Raw genomic sequence first — 19,955 nt, forward strand, 5'->3', positions numbered from 1 at the left:
TCCTTACACAACTATGTACCACTTATGCATAAAAACAAAGTTGATTATGCAATTATAAGCAAATGCTTCAGCAATCAGGTAACCAAAATATGATCAATAAGGAAGGACTGTTTGGAGCTGAAGGCATTCAAACAGAACACCACAAAAATGTCTGGTTTGCTTATTAGTTTCCTGGTAAAACAGAAGCTTTTCTACGATCATCTGAATTAGTTAAAGAAAAGAAAAAAAAAATATATATATATATATATAAATATATATATATATATATATATATATATATATATATATATATATATATATATATATATATATATAAAGATTTTATTTATTTTATTTATTTATCTATAAACACAAAAGGCCTTTTCTGAATCCCCTGAAGATCTTGTTAATCTCAACACGCTTTCTTCCAAGATCGCCGTTGTCACCTGAATTGCTTTTGGGAAACGCCAAACATGATGACTTACAGCTTTCTTTTTGCCACTCCTGCATAAATACAATGTTTGGTGGGTGCATCTAACCACTCTTAGGGAGACATGTATTGGTTGGATTGTAGTTGTGCCAGATTCCTCCAAAAGCTTGTTCACTAATATGCTTCACCAAACCTCTTTGGTCTTCACAGAACACCACCATTCATGCCAAACACTATTACAGATGTCAGGATAAAAGGATCGTAAAACATTTTGGAAAAAATCTATTCTTTTTCTTCCAATTCAAAATTTTATGCTACTTCGTTGATCTAAAGAAAGTACATAGATGTTTGAGGGAGTTATGACAAAATATTAAACACACTACAGCTGCACAGATCCTCAACCCTTTCCGTGCAGCGTTGCACTTCAGAATCTGCCAGACTTTTCACATTTCTGTCAAATGCGCAAACCTGATAATGATGTTGTTACGTCAAATCACCATCTAGGTTATTTTTAAACAGACAATCCCAAAGGAGATTGGATTTACTGACCAACATGTAATCATTTCATGTCTTATCAAATCAGCCATATGAAAAGAAATAGTCACATTAATATGTATCCAATATATTTTTGAAATAACAGCTAGAATTAGCTCTTGAGGATCCGAAGTTGGTGTAGTGAAATGCTTAGAACATTCAAAACATGCAAAAAAAAAAAAACAGTAAAAAACCAAAACGAATTCTGCTGCTTTCCTGTCGGCGCTGCGTGTTGACATCACCGTTTCACTACGGCTCCGCCTCCGCACTCTGCTGATGCTCATCCGCCACTTGCATCAGCACCATTTCTGGCATCCTCATTAGGCAGACGCGCAGAGAGAGCCTACCCAGCTCGCCGGAGCGGAGAGAGAGGCGTGAGACTGGTCGCTACAGCATCCCGAACAGACAGCTCACAGTCCGGAGGCCCCGCAGTCGACGCGTCGTTGCCCCAGAACCAGCTGAAGAGGAAGCCCGTCACAAAGCACAGCTAGCCCACTCTTAGTAATGGAGAGCCTGTTGGATAATCCGATGAAAGCCGTTCTGTACCTGAAGGAACTCACCACCATCGTCCAGAACCAGCAGAGCCTGATCCAGACGCAGCGCCAACGCATCGACGAACTCGAGCGAAAGGTGGAGGACCTGATCGGGGAGAACCGACAGCTGCGGGACCCCCACCTCTACGTCCAGCAGCCGCCCTCTCAGCATCACCACCACCACCAACACCACCACCACCACCCGAATCAGCGGAGCGCCAGTCCCCAAGCGCCGGCCCACCTCCATCAGCACCCGGGCAACAAGGCAGCGGCTCACCTCGGCCAGCAGCTGCCGCCGCCTCAGCAGCAGCAGCCGCCGCCTCCTCAGCAACAGCAAATTGTCCATCAGACAGCCCAGCCTCAGCAGCAGCACCCGACTCCCCCTGCGCCGTCTTCCCACCACCCGCAGCAGCTGCAGCTCGTCCCCACCTCGCCGCAGTCGCCCAAAGTGAGCAAAGCCGGCTCCGAGTCCGCCGAGGACGACAAGAGGAGCGCCTGCTGCAAGTCTCTGGTTCCGCAGACTCCAAGCACTCTGTGCCGCTCGGTTGGACTGGCCAGGAAAGCAGAGTAAGTAGCTCTCATGTGTTGTGCACAAACCAGGTATAACGAAAAGGAGTCCGTTTTCTGATTTATAAGCAGCTAGATGGAGCTGCTTATAATCGGCACCAGCTGGAATTTTTTTTTACATTAGTGCTGAAAAAGACTTCATAGCTTATTTTATGGCAAAAGATAGATGTCATGATCAGGTTTACTCTTTTGTTGTCCATAATACATTGTGTAGCTTTCAGATTTTCTATACTGTAACGGATCACATTTAAGGAAAGCAAACAAAGACATAACATCCTCAAATTTCTCTCTTTTTGGTTTGAGCCCTGCTTCTGTTTTCACAACACTCCTCTGTTAAACAAGTTGCACGCTCTGTATCGATTGTGCAAATGCATGCCAAATATTTTACGTGAATGTTTTATGAAAAAAAGAACCTTGCAGAAAAAAGTGTTTTTTTTACCCCCTTTTATGATTTTGCAGAAAAATTTCAGTCTTGCTATCTTCTGCTCTCTTTTTCTAGTTCACACCACTCAACTAGAAATGATTTTAAAACCAATCTGTCTCTCAGGCAGCTGTTCATAGAAAGGGATGACAATGCAAACAGACTTCTAAAAAAAACAAAAAACAAAAATAGAATAACACAAACAACCTCAAGCAAAACTTTCATTGGGTATTTCATAGAGCTGTGTTATACAGACTGTAGAGACTTAGACCTCATTAGGACACCGACATGGAAATGTTCCAGGGAAACTTCAAGTGCCTGGAAGCAATGAGCGCTAAGACAGAAAGACATTAGCAGGTGTTCATGTGTCGCCGCAGCGACCTCTCAGAAGACGCAGAGGGGCTGAAAGCACTTGTGTTGCAATTTTTCAAAATGCCAACCATCCAGTCTCAATTTATTTATTGCCAGGAAGCAGTGCAGATTAATCTGTCAGCTACAGAGAAAGTAGAAAATTCCTGGAAAATTGAGGGAATGCTTGCATGTCGTATTCAAGCCCCTATACTCTAATGCTCCTAAATACAATTTGGTCGATTTAAATCACTCATCAAATAGATCATATATAGAGTGCTTTTGTGTGAATTAGATTCAATATCATCTAAATATTAATATATTTCTACATGCTTTGTTTTTTAATCTGGTGAGGTTTGTGCTTTTCAAAACATAAGAATGTTCTTGGTTGCTGGTGTGTGCGCCTCAGAACTCTCCATGGTGCAGAATGTTCTTTGCCTCTATCAAGGTCACATGAATCGCCTCAGCCAGAGCCACACGCACACTCGCATCACGCAGTGCTCCAAGCCACATCTGTTTCACTCAGCCGCATTTCCACTGTTTCCGTTAATCCACATCAATTTATCGAGCTATTGAATTGTAATTCCTAAAGAGCAAGGGTCAGAAATGGGGCACGAGAGCAGGCACAGCAGGATGACGAATGCAAACAAAAAGGTACAGCACGAGAGATGTAAAATAAATGTCAGAAGGAGGACCGTCTGGATTCTTTAAAAAAAAAAAAGAAAAAGAAAAAATGCAACTTGACAGCTCTGAGGGATGATGAACAATGAGACAGAGAGAGAGGGATAGTCTCAAGCAGCTCTGCTCTACCCTAATGTAAAAGCAGTGACAAATGAAACACTGGAGATGCGATGAAGCTTTATCATTTTCCACATAGAGCACTGATCCGGTTATGACAAGATAGTAAGTCGCTGCAGACAAGAAGTGACGCTTTTCTCTTCAAGGTGGGGCGGCGGGGGACACGAGGACATGATGTAAACTCACTAATCAGGCATGTGTGTTCATTTGACTTTGCCATGGCAACGCAGTTGTTGGATTTTCCCTTCGCTGGAGAATCACTGCAATGAGCAGCTCATTAAAAATGTATGCGAGCTGATACAGAACACACATTTTCTGCAATCCTCCCCGCTGTAGGTTGCGTCTAATAGATTTCATTTTTGCTGAAGAGAAAGAGCAAAGAAACAACTCAGCCATCAAACATAAGCCCAAAGTAACCAAAGAAGGTGTGGGTAAAAAACCCCCAACAAAAAACGCTGTCTTTTTTTTACCTAATTATTATTTATTAATTCAAGTGATCCTACTGATTTGATACGTTTCATACAACACATTTACGTTTGGAATATTGCAATCTACATTTTTTGCTGATAAGAATTTCATGTGGTTTTTATGTGATCAGTAATAAGCTTTGGAAATTGAAGTCCAGGAAATATTTCAATTTCTTCATTTTGTATTGTGTAATTTATTCTTGAGTGCTGTGTGCTTCACTTCAAGACTATAATTCTACTTTTTTAGTTGATCAAAACTTGTTTACGACCAAAAAATGTTGTATAATGAGCAAAGTGAGTTAAATTTATTTTTTTTACTTTACTGGGTTGTAAATATCACTGATGTACAAATTAAATAACTTAGGCTCCAGTATAGAACCTGGTGGAACTCCTGAAGTGACTATCAACAAATCTCAATTTCCATTATTTAGTTGCACATAATGAAATCTTTCAACAAGTTAGTTTTGAACAAAGTGTATGATACATCATAAAATTAAGTAATAATATCACATCAATTCATTTACTGCCACTGCTGTTGATCTTTTTGTTTCGAAGCCACACTGACAATTTAATCGGCTGTGTTGCACAAAGTGAATGTTGCAGGCAGTTGGTGCTTTATATTGCCTATATGCATGTCTGATTACACATGTAATCAAACATTCCACAGTTAGTCTTATATATTTAATAAATATTCCATATTTAGACTCTGGTCGGCCATAGACAGATAAAAAGACAGATTTGAAAATTGGAAATGAAGGGAAACTGGCTTATCTCCAATTTTGTTGAAAGGCAAAAGATTGTCTATTTTCATTTTTCACTGAAAATGCCACACGGCAAAGTCAGATCACACTAAGAGAAAACGAGTATCAACAGAAATAATACTTCATCATAAGGATTTAAGCATCATTTTTCTACACCAACTATATATTTTTTATTTAATTAAAAAGGAGCACAGCATCCATTTGCAGAGCTCCAAATGAAAAATTAAATGCTTGCTCATGCCCATCACACATTCATCATCTTCAGCAGTGGCGTAATTTGAAGAATGCAAATCAAGGCTTGCCTCCAGCTCTGAGCAGTTGTTTACTGGAATGAGGCAAAACTTTCCCCCTCCGAAAAAAAGGAAGAGACGTCTGAAGTGTTGCAATTGCGTTATTCAGTCTGATAAGGATTCTCAAAAGGCTCCACTTATCTGAAGCAAGTTGCCACCAATCCCATCTTCTCTTCTTTATCCCCCCCCCCAATTCTGTGCGTTATTCCATAATTTTCACTTTCTCTTTTCCAATTTTGACTTTTGATTATCTGCCTCCACGTTACAGTGACAGAGTTTGTTTTGTTTTTTTCTCGATGTCTTTTTTTATTCAAACCTGTTGCCCTTTCCACCTCCATTTTGTCCTTTCCTTCATCAGCTAAGTGCTACAAGCATCAGCTGTGGAGTTTGAATCAGTATGTCTTACCGTGTTTTTTTTTTTTCTTTCTACCAATTAACCAGTCTCTGGACTGAAGCCCTTAGACCTGTTCTGTGTACGTCTTTAGAGCTGCCAAGTGTAAAACTCAGCGTGTGAGAGCTGAGCCATGTGTTCAGGAGAGTGACAGTAATTGTACAAGAGGTAGAGCCACGCGAGCGTCTGATATGCAGCAATCCCGTTGCCTGAGGTGGAAATCCCAGCATTCCCTTGCAGCTCCGGGTGTCTTACTGCTGCTGCTAACTCCTACACGCTCTCGTTGACATGTTAAGCTCTTGTTCTCACAAAAATGCATGCAAACTGTTAACAGGGCACATGCCAGCTGGCAACCAGCCTGTTTTCCTCCACACTAGTTGTGACTCCCTCTGCACCCCACGTGCCCTCTTTCCCCCCCCACCCTGTTTTTGGAAAGCAGAATGCGCAGCAACTCCTCTGCCATTTCCTTCACGCACCTGTTTTCTTCAAAGGATGTGCAGTAGCAGCAGGTAGATGAGGAAGTTCAGCAAATACATATCTTAACATCTACTGCGACTTGCTCCTGATTGGTGCAAAGGCAAAATCATTTGATCCTCTCAGATCAGTGATAAAGTTTAGATCATGAGGTACTATGAACAGCAGGCATTCAGAAGTAAGATCATTTCTATCAATAGATCAGCAGCACATAAAACACCTTAAAAAGTATTTGGGTCTCTGTTACTTTTACATTTTGTTACATTACAAACATATTTTATTGGGATTTCAAAGGAAATAAGAAGGTTTTGAAATTTTTAACAACTAAAAATCTGGGAAGGGTCAGGTACCAGGTATATACAAGAATATGAATCTAAATAAAGGAGCAATCCTTAGGAAATACTGCAATGCTCTACTTTATGCTAGTCCACAAAATATAAATCCCTTTAAAATACATTGGTTTCTGTAACATACTGTCATTTTGTCGATTCCTTTGGCAAGGACAAAAACCTGCGAGGGTTTAGGTCTGAGCAAAACATTCACAGTTCATGGTCTGCAGAGAAAGACCTGATTCATAAGTAGGAAGAAGACAGTTGAAGAACTTAGTGAACTTTTACTACTAGCTGCTGCAGGAACGGATGATAAATATTCATGAAAAATGTGTCAGAGTGGGGCAAAAGAATGACAAGGGACATCAAATTATCAGGTGCAAAGCAACCCGGGCAGAATATATACCAAGGGAGGACATAACATGTAACAGAAGCAGGAATGACAATCAGCAAAGGTCAGGTGTGAGACAGCAGTGGTGGGAGAAGCAACAGAACAATAAATTGGCAAAGTGACATCAGGAAGTAACCAGAATACAGAACAATTTCAAGAACTGGCTTAACTTGGAAGAATGAGCTGAATTACAATCAGTCAAAGAGAGGCCAATTTCATTTAAGCTTTGATCCATGTAAAATTTCAGATGCTTTAGGAGATGAGTGTGAGATCAAAGTCTGTCAAAACGGTGAACAGTGTTGGGAAGCTGAGTTTGCATATCTTTCCAAAAGAATGCAAGTCATTCTGGGTGCTGAAGCAGGACCAAAGTGCTGACAGGAACTCAGGAGAAGCAGTTTGATCAGGATTTAAAGACAAAAAAAGGGGAAAACCTACAGGTTTGGCACGAGGAGAACAGAACATGGAATTAAGTGCAAATATAGGATCTAGCAATTAAAAATGTTAACTATAGGAAGCTATAAACTGAGGAGGAGTTGGGAGTGTAATTGAAACCAGGTGAGTCTAATCCACAAGTGTCAAACTCCAGTCCTCAAGGACCGGTGTCCTGAAGTTTTTAATTGTGCCACAGGTACAAAACACTGGAATGAAATGGCTTAATTACCTCCTCCTTGTGTAGATACATTCTCCAAGCCTTGCTAATGACCTAATTATTCTGTTCAGGTGTGTTGCAGCAGAGGCACATCTAAAAGTTGCAGGACACAGGCCCTTGAGGACTGGAGTTTGACACCCCTGGTCTGATCAGAGGAATGTTGAACAGCTGTGAGACAGTGCAGAGCAGGGAGCAGAGGGGAAATGATTAATTACCAAAGAGAAAGCTGAACCAAAAACGCTACAGGAACTCCAAACCTAGACGGAAACGACCGACGCTAAAATAAGAGTCACAACCAATAAGTGCACAGAACAAAACACAAGAAGTCACTAAAAAGATCAAGACAAAGAAATTAGCATATTATTATTAAAGACTCAAATAGGAACATGGTTAGAGTGCAATGCCATACAAAGTGTTGGAAATGCAGTGATTTTAATCAAAAATTGAATATTTTGCCTTTTCAAAACTAAAACAATAAAAGATTATCTTCCAACTTAATTTGTACAAATATGAATATTTTGGTCCTTTCTTAAAATTCAGTGATTTCTACTGCTATGTCATTGTAAGAGTATCATTTTTCGCCTGAGTTTGGCTGCAACAGTTGCTTAAATCATGTTTCAAGCAAATTATGCTTTCAAATCATTACAAAACACATTTCCTCAGATTAGTTTTAAAGGGAAAAAGCTTCAACATCTTTCTCCGACAATAAGGAACTTCGAGGATGTCTCCAGCTGGCACTCACTGAGAGCATCTGTAATCAGAACTGTGACTATAATAACAACAATAATAATAATAATAATAATGGAGGAAGTGGGTTGCAGTCTACGAGAGAAATTCAAACGATTTCCTTTTTTTTATGTAATTGCATCCAGATTTCTTCCATTTATGATAATAGATGTAATTAGAGACTCACATCTTAAAAGTAAAACCTTTAGAAAAGTAGGAAATGATTTACATGGCACAATGTCACCTTTTGCAAAGGGAGAAAACGTACATTTTATCAGTAGGTTTTCTCTTTCTTTTTTTTTTTGTCTCTGGAGCCTAACAGAAATCCTCCTTTTCATCTCTGTACTGCAGTGGCAGGAATTCAGTGAGAAGTAGATGGGTGGAGACGGATTCAAGAAGGCTAAATGGTTTCCCAGACATTCTAGTCCTGCAAGGCTTTGCTCTTTCCTCATCCTCTCCTCCCTCTCCGTCCGCCTGGGAACCACACGTGCTCGGTTATGACTGGGCTGCTGCCGCCGCAGCCCAAATTATGAATATCACATTTGGTGGATAGTACTTTTAAATTGCTTCATTTCTCTGAGGATGTAGCTGCCGGGTGATTCCTGGCTCTGTGCTGCAATATTAGCTGCCTTCGTGCACCGGCTGAGGAGAGTGGGGGGGACAAATAGAGACCGTCCCAGGTGTCTGTTATACAACTGTGTGTTCATGCGTGATTATTTGTGTTTATTCCTGTCTTGGGGTGTTAAAAGGCCATGAAATTCCAGTGTTTGGAATATATATATATATATATCTATATATATATAGATATATATACTGTATATATAGATATATCTATATATTTATTGTTAAAGCCTGGTTGGGATAGCTGTGCTTATGGTGGCCCTGAAGGGGAATGAAACTACTTGCAAATAATAATAAAAAAAGAACATAATTTCAGAATCAGCTTTCCAGATTGCTATTGTATTCCTTCTAGAGAGTTTTCATTCGTAAAGGTAATCGCATGCACTTTTATTAAATTGCATTTTTATACAAAAACACAACCCAGCACCTCAACATTATTTATACCATATTAATTACATTAAACAGAGGGCACAAGTACTTTGATATCTGGTAGAAATACGTCATAAATATATTATTTAACATTTTGATTAACTTGCGGTGTGAATTTTGAGGACACCTACCTCATAAATCTTGAGTGAAAGCTTCAAAAACTCATTAGGAACATTGTTTAATATTTGGGCGGGTTAATGTTGCACCTTCACAGGAAGCAGCATGACAGACAGGCCAAATAATTGGACAGATTACAGAAAGACAGAATAACTCCACAGCAAAGCCCCACAGGACTGAGGGACCCAAATGTTGCCCTACTTACCTCACGGCTAAACTGCAAACAGCCTCTTCCCCGAATCCCTGGCCGCTATAATTTTCAGTCAATCAAAAATGCCAAATTGGGTTTTTAACATTCACGTTTCTCTAAGCAACGCTCCCACACTATTGCCACAGAAATAAACAGAAACGTCATTCGAATGACACATCATTTTGTGCATAAACACGGCATTTACATCTCAGGATATTTATGTTTTCGTTGTTAGTCGTGTTACATTGCCTGCACACTGAGTTGCTTTCTTCCTGGTTGAAGGTTAGTTTATCTCATTTCTTCCCTTATTTCAGTTTCATCCGCATGCAAATTAGCAGCAGGCCTAACGAGCGATCAGAACAGTGTGTCATTCATGTGTAATCTGCATATTTCACGGTGGTGGCTGCAAATGAGAACGCCATCGTCGACTCGTGCGGCGCGATGCAATCGGATCGCATTTTGTGATGCATGTTGTAAACACAATGTCATAAAAATGACATTTCCCTCCACATCAGTTCGAGTTGAGCCGTGCACGCTCCTGTCGGTCGTCCTCTGTATGCAGCAAAAGACCTGCAGCAGTTCTGGTGATAGATTTACAGTCAGTCGTCATGTGGATAAATACATTTTGAGCATTTTGATGATGCATTTGAACCGTCAATGAGGAAAGGATGTGCATTTTTTTCTGGATTTTGCACAGTGTTGTGAATATATCTTAGAAGCAAACATTCACCCGCACTAATATTTAAATAAATGTTCCACAGCAAGTTGCAGTTGAATCATATGCAACAAACTTCTGCCATAACTCTGGCTGAATATTTGACCTCTCTTTTTGGCATAAATAGAAAAGTTTATTTAAATTGTTTGGTTTCCAGGCACAGACAAGGACATATTTTCAACATTGTTGAGATTTATATTTATGATCTTTGTCGTTTTGAAGCAGCCAAGTGTGTCCCAGTTTCAACCCGCTGATCCAAACTGTCACCTCAGATTGTGTCAGACTGGTTTACGATGTTCATGTACAACCCAGGAATCATCAGAGCTCAAGCTTGTAAACCAAGAGATGCTAAAATAACTTTGTTATAGTAAATACTGAAAGGAACTTGCAATCAACTACTCCGAGACTGACAAGTATGTTGGGAAGAGTGACACAAACACGGTGTTCTGAAGAAGAAAAAAAAAACAGTACCACTTCCAATTGCTTCGACTTTCCGTTTCAAGCGAAATGTAAGCACTGTTAAAACAAAGGTTAGCGATCAAAAAAATGCAGATCAACTACAATATTACGCTTATGGGATTCCTCACACGATGAAACCTACTGCAAAGCAATGGACTACAATAGGGCGGCACATTTTCTTTAAGATTTATTATCTCATTATCTTACATCAACATTAGAAAAGAAAGGTTTGGACTGCTACATCGGTATTACATGTTTTTCATGCTTGTTTTTTTTAATGCATTAGACAAGATTAAAGAAACTTAAACTAAGTAGTTTTATTGCCAATTACCTAACTTCAGACACAGAAAAAAATGTATCTAAAAAAAACTATGCTATTAACATTGAAATAATATTTCTCAGTAACTGGACAGATGGCTTACTATCTGGGATGAAATCAGAGCAACACTTTTTGGGTCAGTATTTGTTTGTTTTGTTTATCTAACGGCCATAAAAAGTAATTGGTCAAAATCCAAAGACATTCAGCAAAGTTTTACTGGCCATGTGCAGGACTCCGCAATTAATCAAGCATCTCATTTCATTATAATTTTGGTTCCAAACGATCACAAAGACAATATAACTTAAAAAAACAAATAAATGTAATAAAAGCTAATTGCGTTGCAAGTATGTGCTTATTTTGTAATGTCTCCAGACTGGTACTTGTTTCCTCTCCTCCGGAGGCTGATCCCTTGTTGCAAATTTGTAGCAACGTTTACTGATTCCTCAGGCTTCGCTAGCAGCTCTTTTTGTTTTTAAGTGACAAGTAGCAAGTCCAAAAACATTTCATGTTCTTACTGGAAGTCTCCAGCGATTGGCGAATACATGCAGTGTTCTTACTTTTCTCAACATACAGTGGGTGCTGCCATTAGCCCCTCTCTGACCTTGACCAGCTATTGAAGCCAGACTATTGCAGACTGAGCAGTAATAGTTGGCTTTGTGTAAAATAAGTCAATGCAGTTTTATCATATACTTGGTCTGTTCAGTTGTTTAATGTTAGATGTGCATGATATTTTATTGTAATTTCTTGAAAGTTCCTAAGTGCATCAGAAAACTATTGATGCATGCAGTGTGATGACTAAAGCCTAAAAATCAAACTATGATTTATCTGTGTGCTACTCCACTGTTTGCCCTTTACCTTGCAGAGCTGGAATTCTTGGGGGACGAAGTGTGCTGTTGCATTCCTGTCAGTAATCAGTGAGCTTCCACTCTGAAGGTTCTTGTAAACAGGGAGCAATGTGCTGTTATGGAAAAACAGCTTCCCATCTGTCAAAGGGATTTCACCTCCTGGGGCTTAGCGGTGAAAATCCCTCAACAGGCATTTGTCACTGTTTTGGGCCATGCGCACAATTGTGCATTCTTGCATATGTGCATATATGTACGGGTGCATGTGCGTGTTCAAATAGGGATAGGCTCTTTGGGCTCACTATGGCCTCCTGTTGGAGCTGTTTCTATTTGTACTTCTCTCTTTTTTGTGGGAACTGAGTACAGTCCGAGCAAACATACAACTGATTCAAGATTTAAAGCCTTATAGATGACTCAAGCAATCCATCAGCAAAGTTAACCCAAATGTGCTAAGTTGTTAATTTTTTTGGCAAGTCACAACATGATTTAGAGGAAGACATTATGCTTGTGTTTTGTACAAATGGCAGCAAATCTGCCCTGCATCACTGTGAACAGATGGTGAGTCATCTTTGCCCGTATAAACTGTAAAATGTTTTGGCATCACATTGACGCTGAGGATTTTTAGCCCTCAAATCTGTGTTTCTACCACTCGAGCTTGCTGAGCATCTTTACAGGTCCGAATCTTTGTGATCTCACAAATTTAAAGATGAAAATCTTCAAACGTGATCTTCTTGCAACGTTGAATGGAAGAGTCTGTTAATAAGCAATCTATCCATCAGCAATATGACATTTAAAACTCGCTTTATGAAAAAAAACAAACCCAAGAAAACTATCTACCAGGCTTAAATTTGATCCTAATACTTGCATATGCCATTTGAAGTTTTTGACGTGAAGTGCTGGCATTGTGGCTTCCTGAGGTTCAGCTGCAGCCCTTAACTGTTGTTGTGCATGCTAAAATGCTCCAGCCAAATGATGATTCATTTATGCTGGGACAGATTGCTCCAACTGTACAAGAAAGCCTCCCCAAACCAGTTTTGTTTGCTTCTTGAGGCCCATTATATTTATTTATTTATTGGATTGAGCCCAGTGTTATCTTATCGAGCAGTTTTGCAAACCTTAGCTTGTGGTCTTTATAGTCTACTTTCTGCTCCACCTACCATTGTGATCTTGGGGAGAAAACCCCCCCCCAAAACATTATTTAACTTATGCTTTATAGTTACATTTTTGGAGTATAAACACTTAAGTAAGACACTGTGTATATAAGAATATATCAGTTTCCGCTAAATGTCAGACTAACGCACTAAACATAAATACTGTAGAATAGTAGGGTGAGGCATTTCATCTTTATGTTTAGTTTGGTTTGGAGTATAATCCCGATCACAAACACAAACTGAAATGGTTCTGCACAAACATGCATTTACCTGAGGAAATGTCAGGTGTTGTTAACTTCAAGGTCCTGAGTAATGTTCAAAGTCGTGGACATGAGGCTGGAAGGCTCTGCAGAGCCGATCAGAGCAGGCACTGCATGTCCAATTGGCTTTCTCGGGCTTCTCAGCAGATCACATGCAGTCTCAGCAAAGCTTCAGCTATGCTTTATTGCACTTTGGCTTAGAAGAAGAAGAAGGAGAAAAAAAGACACACTCATTTGCACATGCAAAATCTGTTAATTAAAATAGAATTACACAGTTTGTTTACTGCAGCAGTTGGTGAATTCACCTTCCCATGAAATTTCAGGATTTTATTTTTAAGCATATAGCTTTGATTATTCATACAAATTGGATGAAATTAGGCCTGTTTGTACATGGCGTAGCTTTACGCTTAACATGAGCATCTGGATGTTTTTGATAGTAGACACCAGCTGGAAGTCACATGCAAACTCATGTTTCTTTCTCTATCTTCTGTCGTTGTTGGCTCATCTTCATCATAAATCATTATCAGTCCTCTGTGGGAGACGTCATACCGACGATGCCAGCGTCGAGTTGGTCCCAAATAATCAGCGTGACGGAGATACAGCAAATCAACATATCATTTCTGACTATTATTTCCTGCGTTGGAAGGAAAATCACTGTTCTGTCCCACTCCTTGTTGTTAAAACATGACTCAAATAAAGGGTTCTTAATCAAGACTGACGTATGGTCAATGCAATTGATGTAAACAGATCCCTTTTTGACATTTAATTATTTTTTCTTTAACTGCCAATCCAAATAAGGATGGGCCATTTCTGTTCTGGTTCTGGCTTTGTGCACAGAGCTCAGCACCCCGATTTCTTTGATTAACTGTTACCAAGAATAATTCAAATATCACAAGCAATACAGTAATTATGTCAAATGAAAACAATTGTAAGTCCCCGTGTTCTAAGCATAATCATAGAAACATTACTGACAAATATTCCTGGGGAAGGAGGCATTTACTATAGATTACTTTTTATTTCTGATGAGATATGAGGCCTTTACACTGTACCTATGAGGCTTAGTAATTTTTGCCTGCATAGCACCATTGTTGGCTTTTGCAGCCACACATCCATTTCAGACATTCCTGTTTGAAAAGGTGTCCTTTTCATCAAGGAAACAAAGACTTTTCTGGTTACAACATCACTCTGTTGTTACAGTATCAAACAGCTATCTTCATAGAGTTTTCATTTGAAAAGGACATGGTCTTCAAGGTGCTTTTTGTGCCACAAAAGTGTATTTTAGAACTATTAGGCATGAAAAATAATAAAAGGTTAGGAGTGTGTTTTGTTTTCTGCTTCAAAGTTTGTTTCTCTGAAATCTGGCCCTTGTCGAGCACTGACCTTGCACTCTGGCCAGTAAATACCCTATTGGTGGACGAACCTCTGTAAAATAGACGCTGTATGCTTGGGCACTGATAGCAGAAAAGTGGAGAGAAAATATTTTGCCTTGAGTGCTGTCATTGTCCCTTTTTGGTTTGTCTATTTAGAGAAAAAAACAGTGAGACAAACATGAGTGCATGTTTCAAACTGCATCAGTGGCAGTAAAGATTTTAGTTGTCATAAGGAGCTTTTCAAATACAGAACCAAACATAAAGGCTGCAGAAAAAAATAAACTGGTATTTTGCATAACATATAAGTAATTGAATTATTATATATTTTTCTAAACAACATAAATATGTAATTTAAAAATAGAAAAGCACAAAACCATACTGTACTAGTGTACAGATGTCTTTGCAGGGTTTGTTAAAAAGACTAGATATTAGGGCTAGTTTAAATTAGATCATTCTAATTTTTAGCTAGCATAATAAATTACTGTCAAAGTAAAATAAATAATAATGCAATATCCCATTCTGCAGAATAATGTAGCATGTGCATCTTTGGAAATTAGAAAATTTGGCATCCTCCTTTGTGGACTCCTCCCAGACAGAACACTGTGTGGTTGAAAAAATGCAGTGTATTGAAACCTCATTCTCCTTTATATCTGTCTAAACCCAGAGTTATTGCTGTCTGACCAAAAGTGTTAAGAGGAGAACACTGATTTACAGCTCTGAATAAGACTATTTCAGCCAGCCCCGTATTTGACAGAGATTTGGAGGGAGCTGATTTTAAATCTATAGTTTGCTCTGGTGTATACAGAGAAATACAGTTCTGGAAGTGTTATATAACAGATTTTCTGACAATATTTCTTTGTCTGACTATGAACATGAAAGGTTTTTTTTCTCCTTTGTTGGCCTTTCTCTTGGGAGAGCAGGTTTCACTCTTTGGTCCATCTCCAGCTCTCCCGAGTTTCACTTACAAAAAGCAGGTTAAGCCGCTTGGTACAGACCAAGTCTGTGCTGACATGAAGCTTTCAGGGGAATTTTGCTTACTGAACAAATTTACAAAAAGAGTTGAAATGGCAGGCGTCCAAAAAAGAAAATCTATGTATTTTTGAAGAATTGGATACCTGAGAAGAGATTTAGGTTAGGGGCGTGTCTTCAAGCTAATCCACCACCATGCTTAAGCCATCATTAATACAAGTGATGGGAATATTAACCGGTTTTCATCGATCCACGGACATGCACATGCGTGATAGGAATGCATCGGTAAGGCAGCTTTAAATTTCTGTGCTTTATAAAGGAAATTTTTAATTAGACCGGATTTTACCTCATTGTATCGGTTAAATTCGATGTTAATGTACAAATGCAAATAAATAAATAAATAAAACTAATTATTGACCAACCAGCGCTTCCTGTAGACCGGAAGAGGAAAAAGCTGTGCGGGTAGGCGCGCGGGCTTAATTACCACAACAAAAATGGCGGAGCCGATATATTGACCTCCACACTATGGCTTTTACAAGAGAAACGGACAGCTTGATAAAGCAAATACGATTTGCAAAATGTTCGCCCTTTATTGAAAACACTTTAAGCACGACTAACCTTATCACTCACTTAAAACGGCGACATGGAATCAGCGTGGAGACGCCAATCAGTCCATCGTCTTCCGAGGCAGATTCACGTCGTTCTTCATCCTTCAGCTCCACGCATGGTGAGACTAGCATTTCATCCCTTTTTAGCGGATATTACACTATTAATATCCGCATGTGCAAAAACCATAACAGATGCCGTATACCCCTTGCTGGTTTTTGTGTGTGTCTGGAAATTTCACGCATGCGCACCACGCTGGAGGGCATAAAGACTATGCCACCCACAGCCACGCTGCCGCGGTAGAACAATTCCGCGAACTAAATGAAACTTGGAGATGTAGGTACTATTAATTCAATTAATTCAATGCAGTGGGCCACAGCAAAGCGAAAAATAACGCAGAAGAATAACTCAAAACTATTCGTATTCATAATTGCCATAGCAACTGACGACACGACATTATATTATGCATCAGGATTCAATGTAAAAAAAAAAACCCTCAAACATTTCCCACGCAAAGATTATATGATCATTAATAAATGATTTAAATTTGAATTGCTTCATTCATTTTTATTAATGAAAAATTATTTAAACAAACATATTTTTCAGCTAAGTTCATTTAAATCGAGAGGCATCTTGATGAGGAAGTAAATCCTATATAATTGAATCGCTGGTTGATGAGGATGTTAAATGTATTGGACGATCGTAGCTTGTGAATCCAGATGTGTATCGTATCTGGTAGAGATCAGAGATTTCCACCCGTAATAAAACCATATACCTAATACAACAAATAGAAAATTAGACAATTAGATAAATTGGATTCAAATGATTATTTTTTTTAAAAAAAAAAGAGTTATCATAAAGCTACAGTCAGAGAAAATGCTTGTGTGTGAAGCAAACCCAAGTACATCTCTATATGAGAATTTTGCTCTCTATTTTTTTCAAGTATAACATATTTGTTTGAATGCAAGGCAAAGAGTTTGTTAAGGGAGTGAGAGAGACATCCTTTAGGTTAACAGTTGGAGAACTGCGGTATTTCTAGTGTGAGATAATGCAAATGCTATTAAAGATACATTTTCTTTTAAAAAAACAACATATTCACATTTTTGTCAGAAGTGCCATTAAGTGGGGAGGGTACTGTATTCTGTGTGTACCAGATGCAGTGTGTGGAGGAGCTTATAAAAGCTTAGATGCAGTGTTTTGGTCCACGGGGGTAAATGGGAAAGGGGTGTTGAAAATCAGAAAGCAGATCATGCGAGTTCAGTTTAATCCCCAGTGATAACATTGACCAAAACTGAATGCTTGTTTTGGGGCGCGAGTGTGCATCTTTGCATAAAAACCTCAAGTCAGGGATTTTTACTTATGCAGGTTTTGTAATTCAAATCCACTGAGAAAATAGTCCACTGACTTTTGTAACTGATGAGCTTAGCAATTGTTTTCTAAGCTACACTTTGTACATGTTTTATGTTGATTCTAACTTCTTTTGTTTTATGTATTTTTGATGTGAAAGATTTAGCTTGTAGCAGTGTGCCTTCTAGGCCAGGAAGTTCTCAAGGGACTTTCTGCTTAAATGGAGGTTGAGTATTACTAATAAAAAAACAAATTCTGTAAATAGAAATATAGGAGTTGTCAACATGCTGTTGCTACGTGATGTAGACAAATTTAGATAATCTTAAACATCACAGTTTTTAGTCTAATTTCTGTTTGAACAACCTATTTTTCCACACTTGTAACAACTGAGACATTTTTGTTGTTTTTTTTTTGCTCTGTCTCTGTAACAGCTGCTCCACTGAAGGTCATGCCTGGCCATAAACCGCGACAGTTATAAATGGCTCGCAAGCGTTTTGTGCGGAAAGATGGAGGCGATGGGAGCAGATAGACGGCAATTGAAACAAAGCAAATTGAGGAGAGAGAAAGATCAAAGCAGGGAACGATAGTTACGATGAATAAAAGGGCTTTAAAAGATCAAAAGTGTTCACTCTGTCTTTTTGCCCACATTACTGCCCCGGGAGGAGAATTTTCCCCTCCAAATTCGGCAAAGTGAGTCACCCATTTTCCTCAAGGTTGACCAAAGTGCATATAATTGCAAGATTTGTCTGTATCTCAGCATCGTCTATGTGTGTGTTATTCTCAAATTCTCCTAACCCCACTGCACCAGTGAATAATAACCTCTAATTAAACATTGTGGTTGATTAAGCAGGTCTAAGAGTCTCTTTACCCGTATAGGACTGAGACAACACACAAATTAAAGAGCCAGGAGCTTTTCAGGCTACAGTGGAATAATTGGTGAAATAATATTGAAGCTTTATGGGTGTGATCGTCACAGTTAGGGGTTTTTCATTAAGAGCAACTAAGGAAACAGAAAGATATTTATTTAGTGAGTTGTAAAGGTTTTTGAGGGATGAATGCAGAGCTGGATGCAAGCTTGGTTAAATTGCTGCTTTTGATCAAATAAGTGCAGGCACATATGAGAGATGTATCCATGCTATCAATTAAATAGCAATTGAAATTCAAAAATGTAAGCCCATGACTCTTGGGAATAGAGGTGTGCAATTATAATAAGCAGTATAAGCAGAAGTAAATGCAATTTTAAAAAATCCTGCACACACTCAGGCTGGGTTACCAAGGTGAACGAAGAATAAAGAGTTCATTGCAGTAGAACTAAAAGTAAAGTGGTTGACAAAAACTAGACCATGCTACCAAAACATGTGTGAGGAAGTTTTTATATCCACATTTAGATGTACAATGAAAATAAATGAATTTTGATTTTATATAAATGTCAGCCATTAGACACCAGAGGCATTGACAACATGACAGATTTACTGTACATAGCCCTTTACGAGGCAGACTTTTTTATTTCTTTGTTGTAAGTTTCAATATTCAAAATCAAGTCTTTGACCCTTAAGTCAGTAATGGATTGATTTAGCCAAATGTTTCTTCTTTGTCCATTTACTGCTGTCATTTCCAGTTACTTTTGTTTTCAGGTATTTTTTCTTCAGCCTCCTCAGTCACAGGTATAATGCAGCAAAGCAGGATTTTATAACCTTGGAATTTCGAACTGGGGTCTAGGAAAGAAATAAATTGTAATCATGTATGAACCTTTTTTCCAACTCATCTCTCCAATATATTACATGAGCAAAGTATGGTTCCATGTTAAAATATCAGAGCAGCAAGGCAATTTTCTTTTAATTCCACTACAGCAAAAATTTTAATTTTGAAACACAAAAGAAGATCAACATTTCAGCTGTTTTCAACTTTTCACATTTGTATATGTTCAGGAGGAAGGGTTTCCTTGCCGATGAGCAGCATATGCAAACTTTATCATAGTCCACAAGCGTCTCCACTGCTCCAGCACTCCAACTAATCTGCGTTCCCTCAGAGACTGTCTTGTGTCCTGGACCCCCATTAAAACTAACCACAGCAGTGTCATGGTTGTTAAAGAGAACACAATTAGAGGAGACATTAACAATGAAAATTAATTTCCTGTCATCCCCTCCCTGGACTATCAGCCATTGTTGCTTGAAAACACCCAGTGACCGCCTTCTCTGGAATTTTTAGTTTTATTTATTTATTTTTTTCCTACCCTGCTTTTTTTAGAGGGACTGTTGCTTTTATGGATGTGCTGAATTTTCTATCAGCTTGCAGAGTAAATATGCTTGCCATTCTCTGTGAGATAAACTGCTACTCTTTACTGACCAAATCAGGGTGGTTAGAGAAGGAGGTTTAGTGAACTGAACCTAAAGACATCACTTTTCTCAGTAATTAATTGACAACACCCTTTGTGCATGCTCATTTCTCTCACCTGCTGTGTCCTTCCTCTAT

General features: G+C 38.9%; 1 protein-coding gene across 2 annotated transcripts in view; it reads left to right on the top strand.

Moving 5' to 3' along the window:
• Positions 1-1,131: 1,131 nt before the first annotated feature.
• Positions 1,132-19,955, top strand: part of iqsec3a (IQ motif and Sec7 domain ArfGEF 3a) — a 95,096-nt gene continuing 76,272 nt past the window's right edge. Inside the window, exon 1 of one of the 2 annotated variants that reach the window (XM_032589166.1) lies at positions 1,132-2,043. In XM_032589166.1, coding sequence (XP_032445057.1) covers positions 1,448-2,043 — 596 coding nt within the window. In that variant the 5' untranslated portion in view covers positions 1,132-1,447. The remainder of the gene's footprint in view (positions 2,044-19,955) is intronic. The other variant, XM_032589167.1, reaches the window with a different exon arrangement.

The sequence above is a fragment of the Xiphophorus hellerii genome, chromosome 17 (genome assembly GCF_003331165.1).
Source record: "Xiphophorus hellerii strain 12219 chromosome 17, Xiphophorus_hellerii-4.1, whole genome shotgun sequence".
In the NCBI taxonomy this organism is placed as follows: domain Eukaryota; kingdom Metazoa; phylum Chordata; class Actinopteri; order Cyprinodontiformes; family Poeciliidae; genus Xiphophorus; species Xiphophorus hellerii.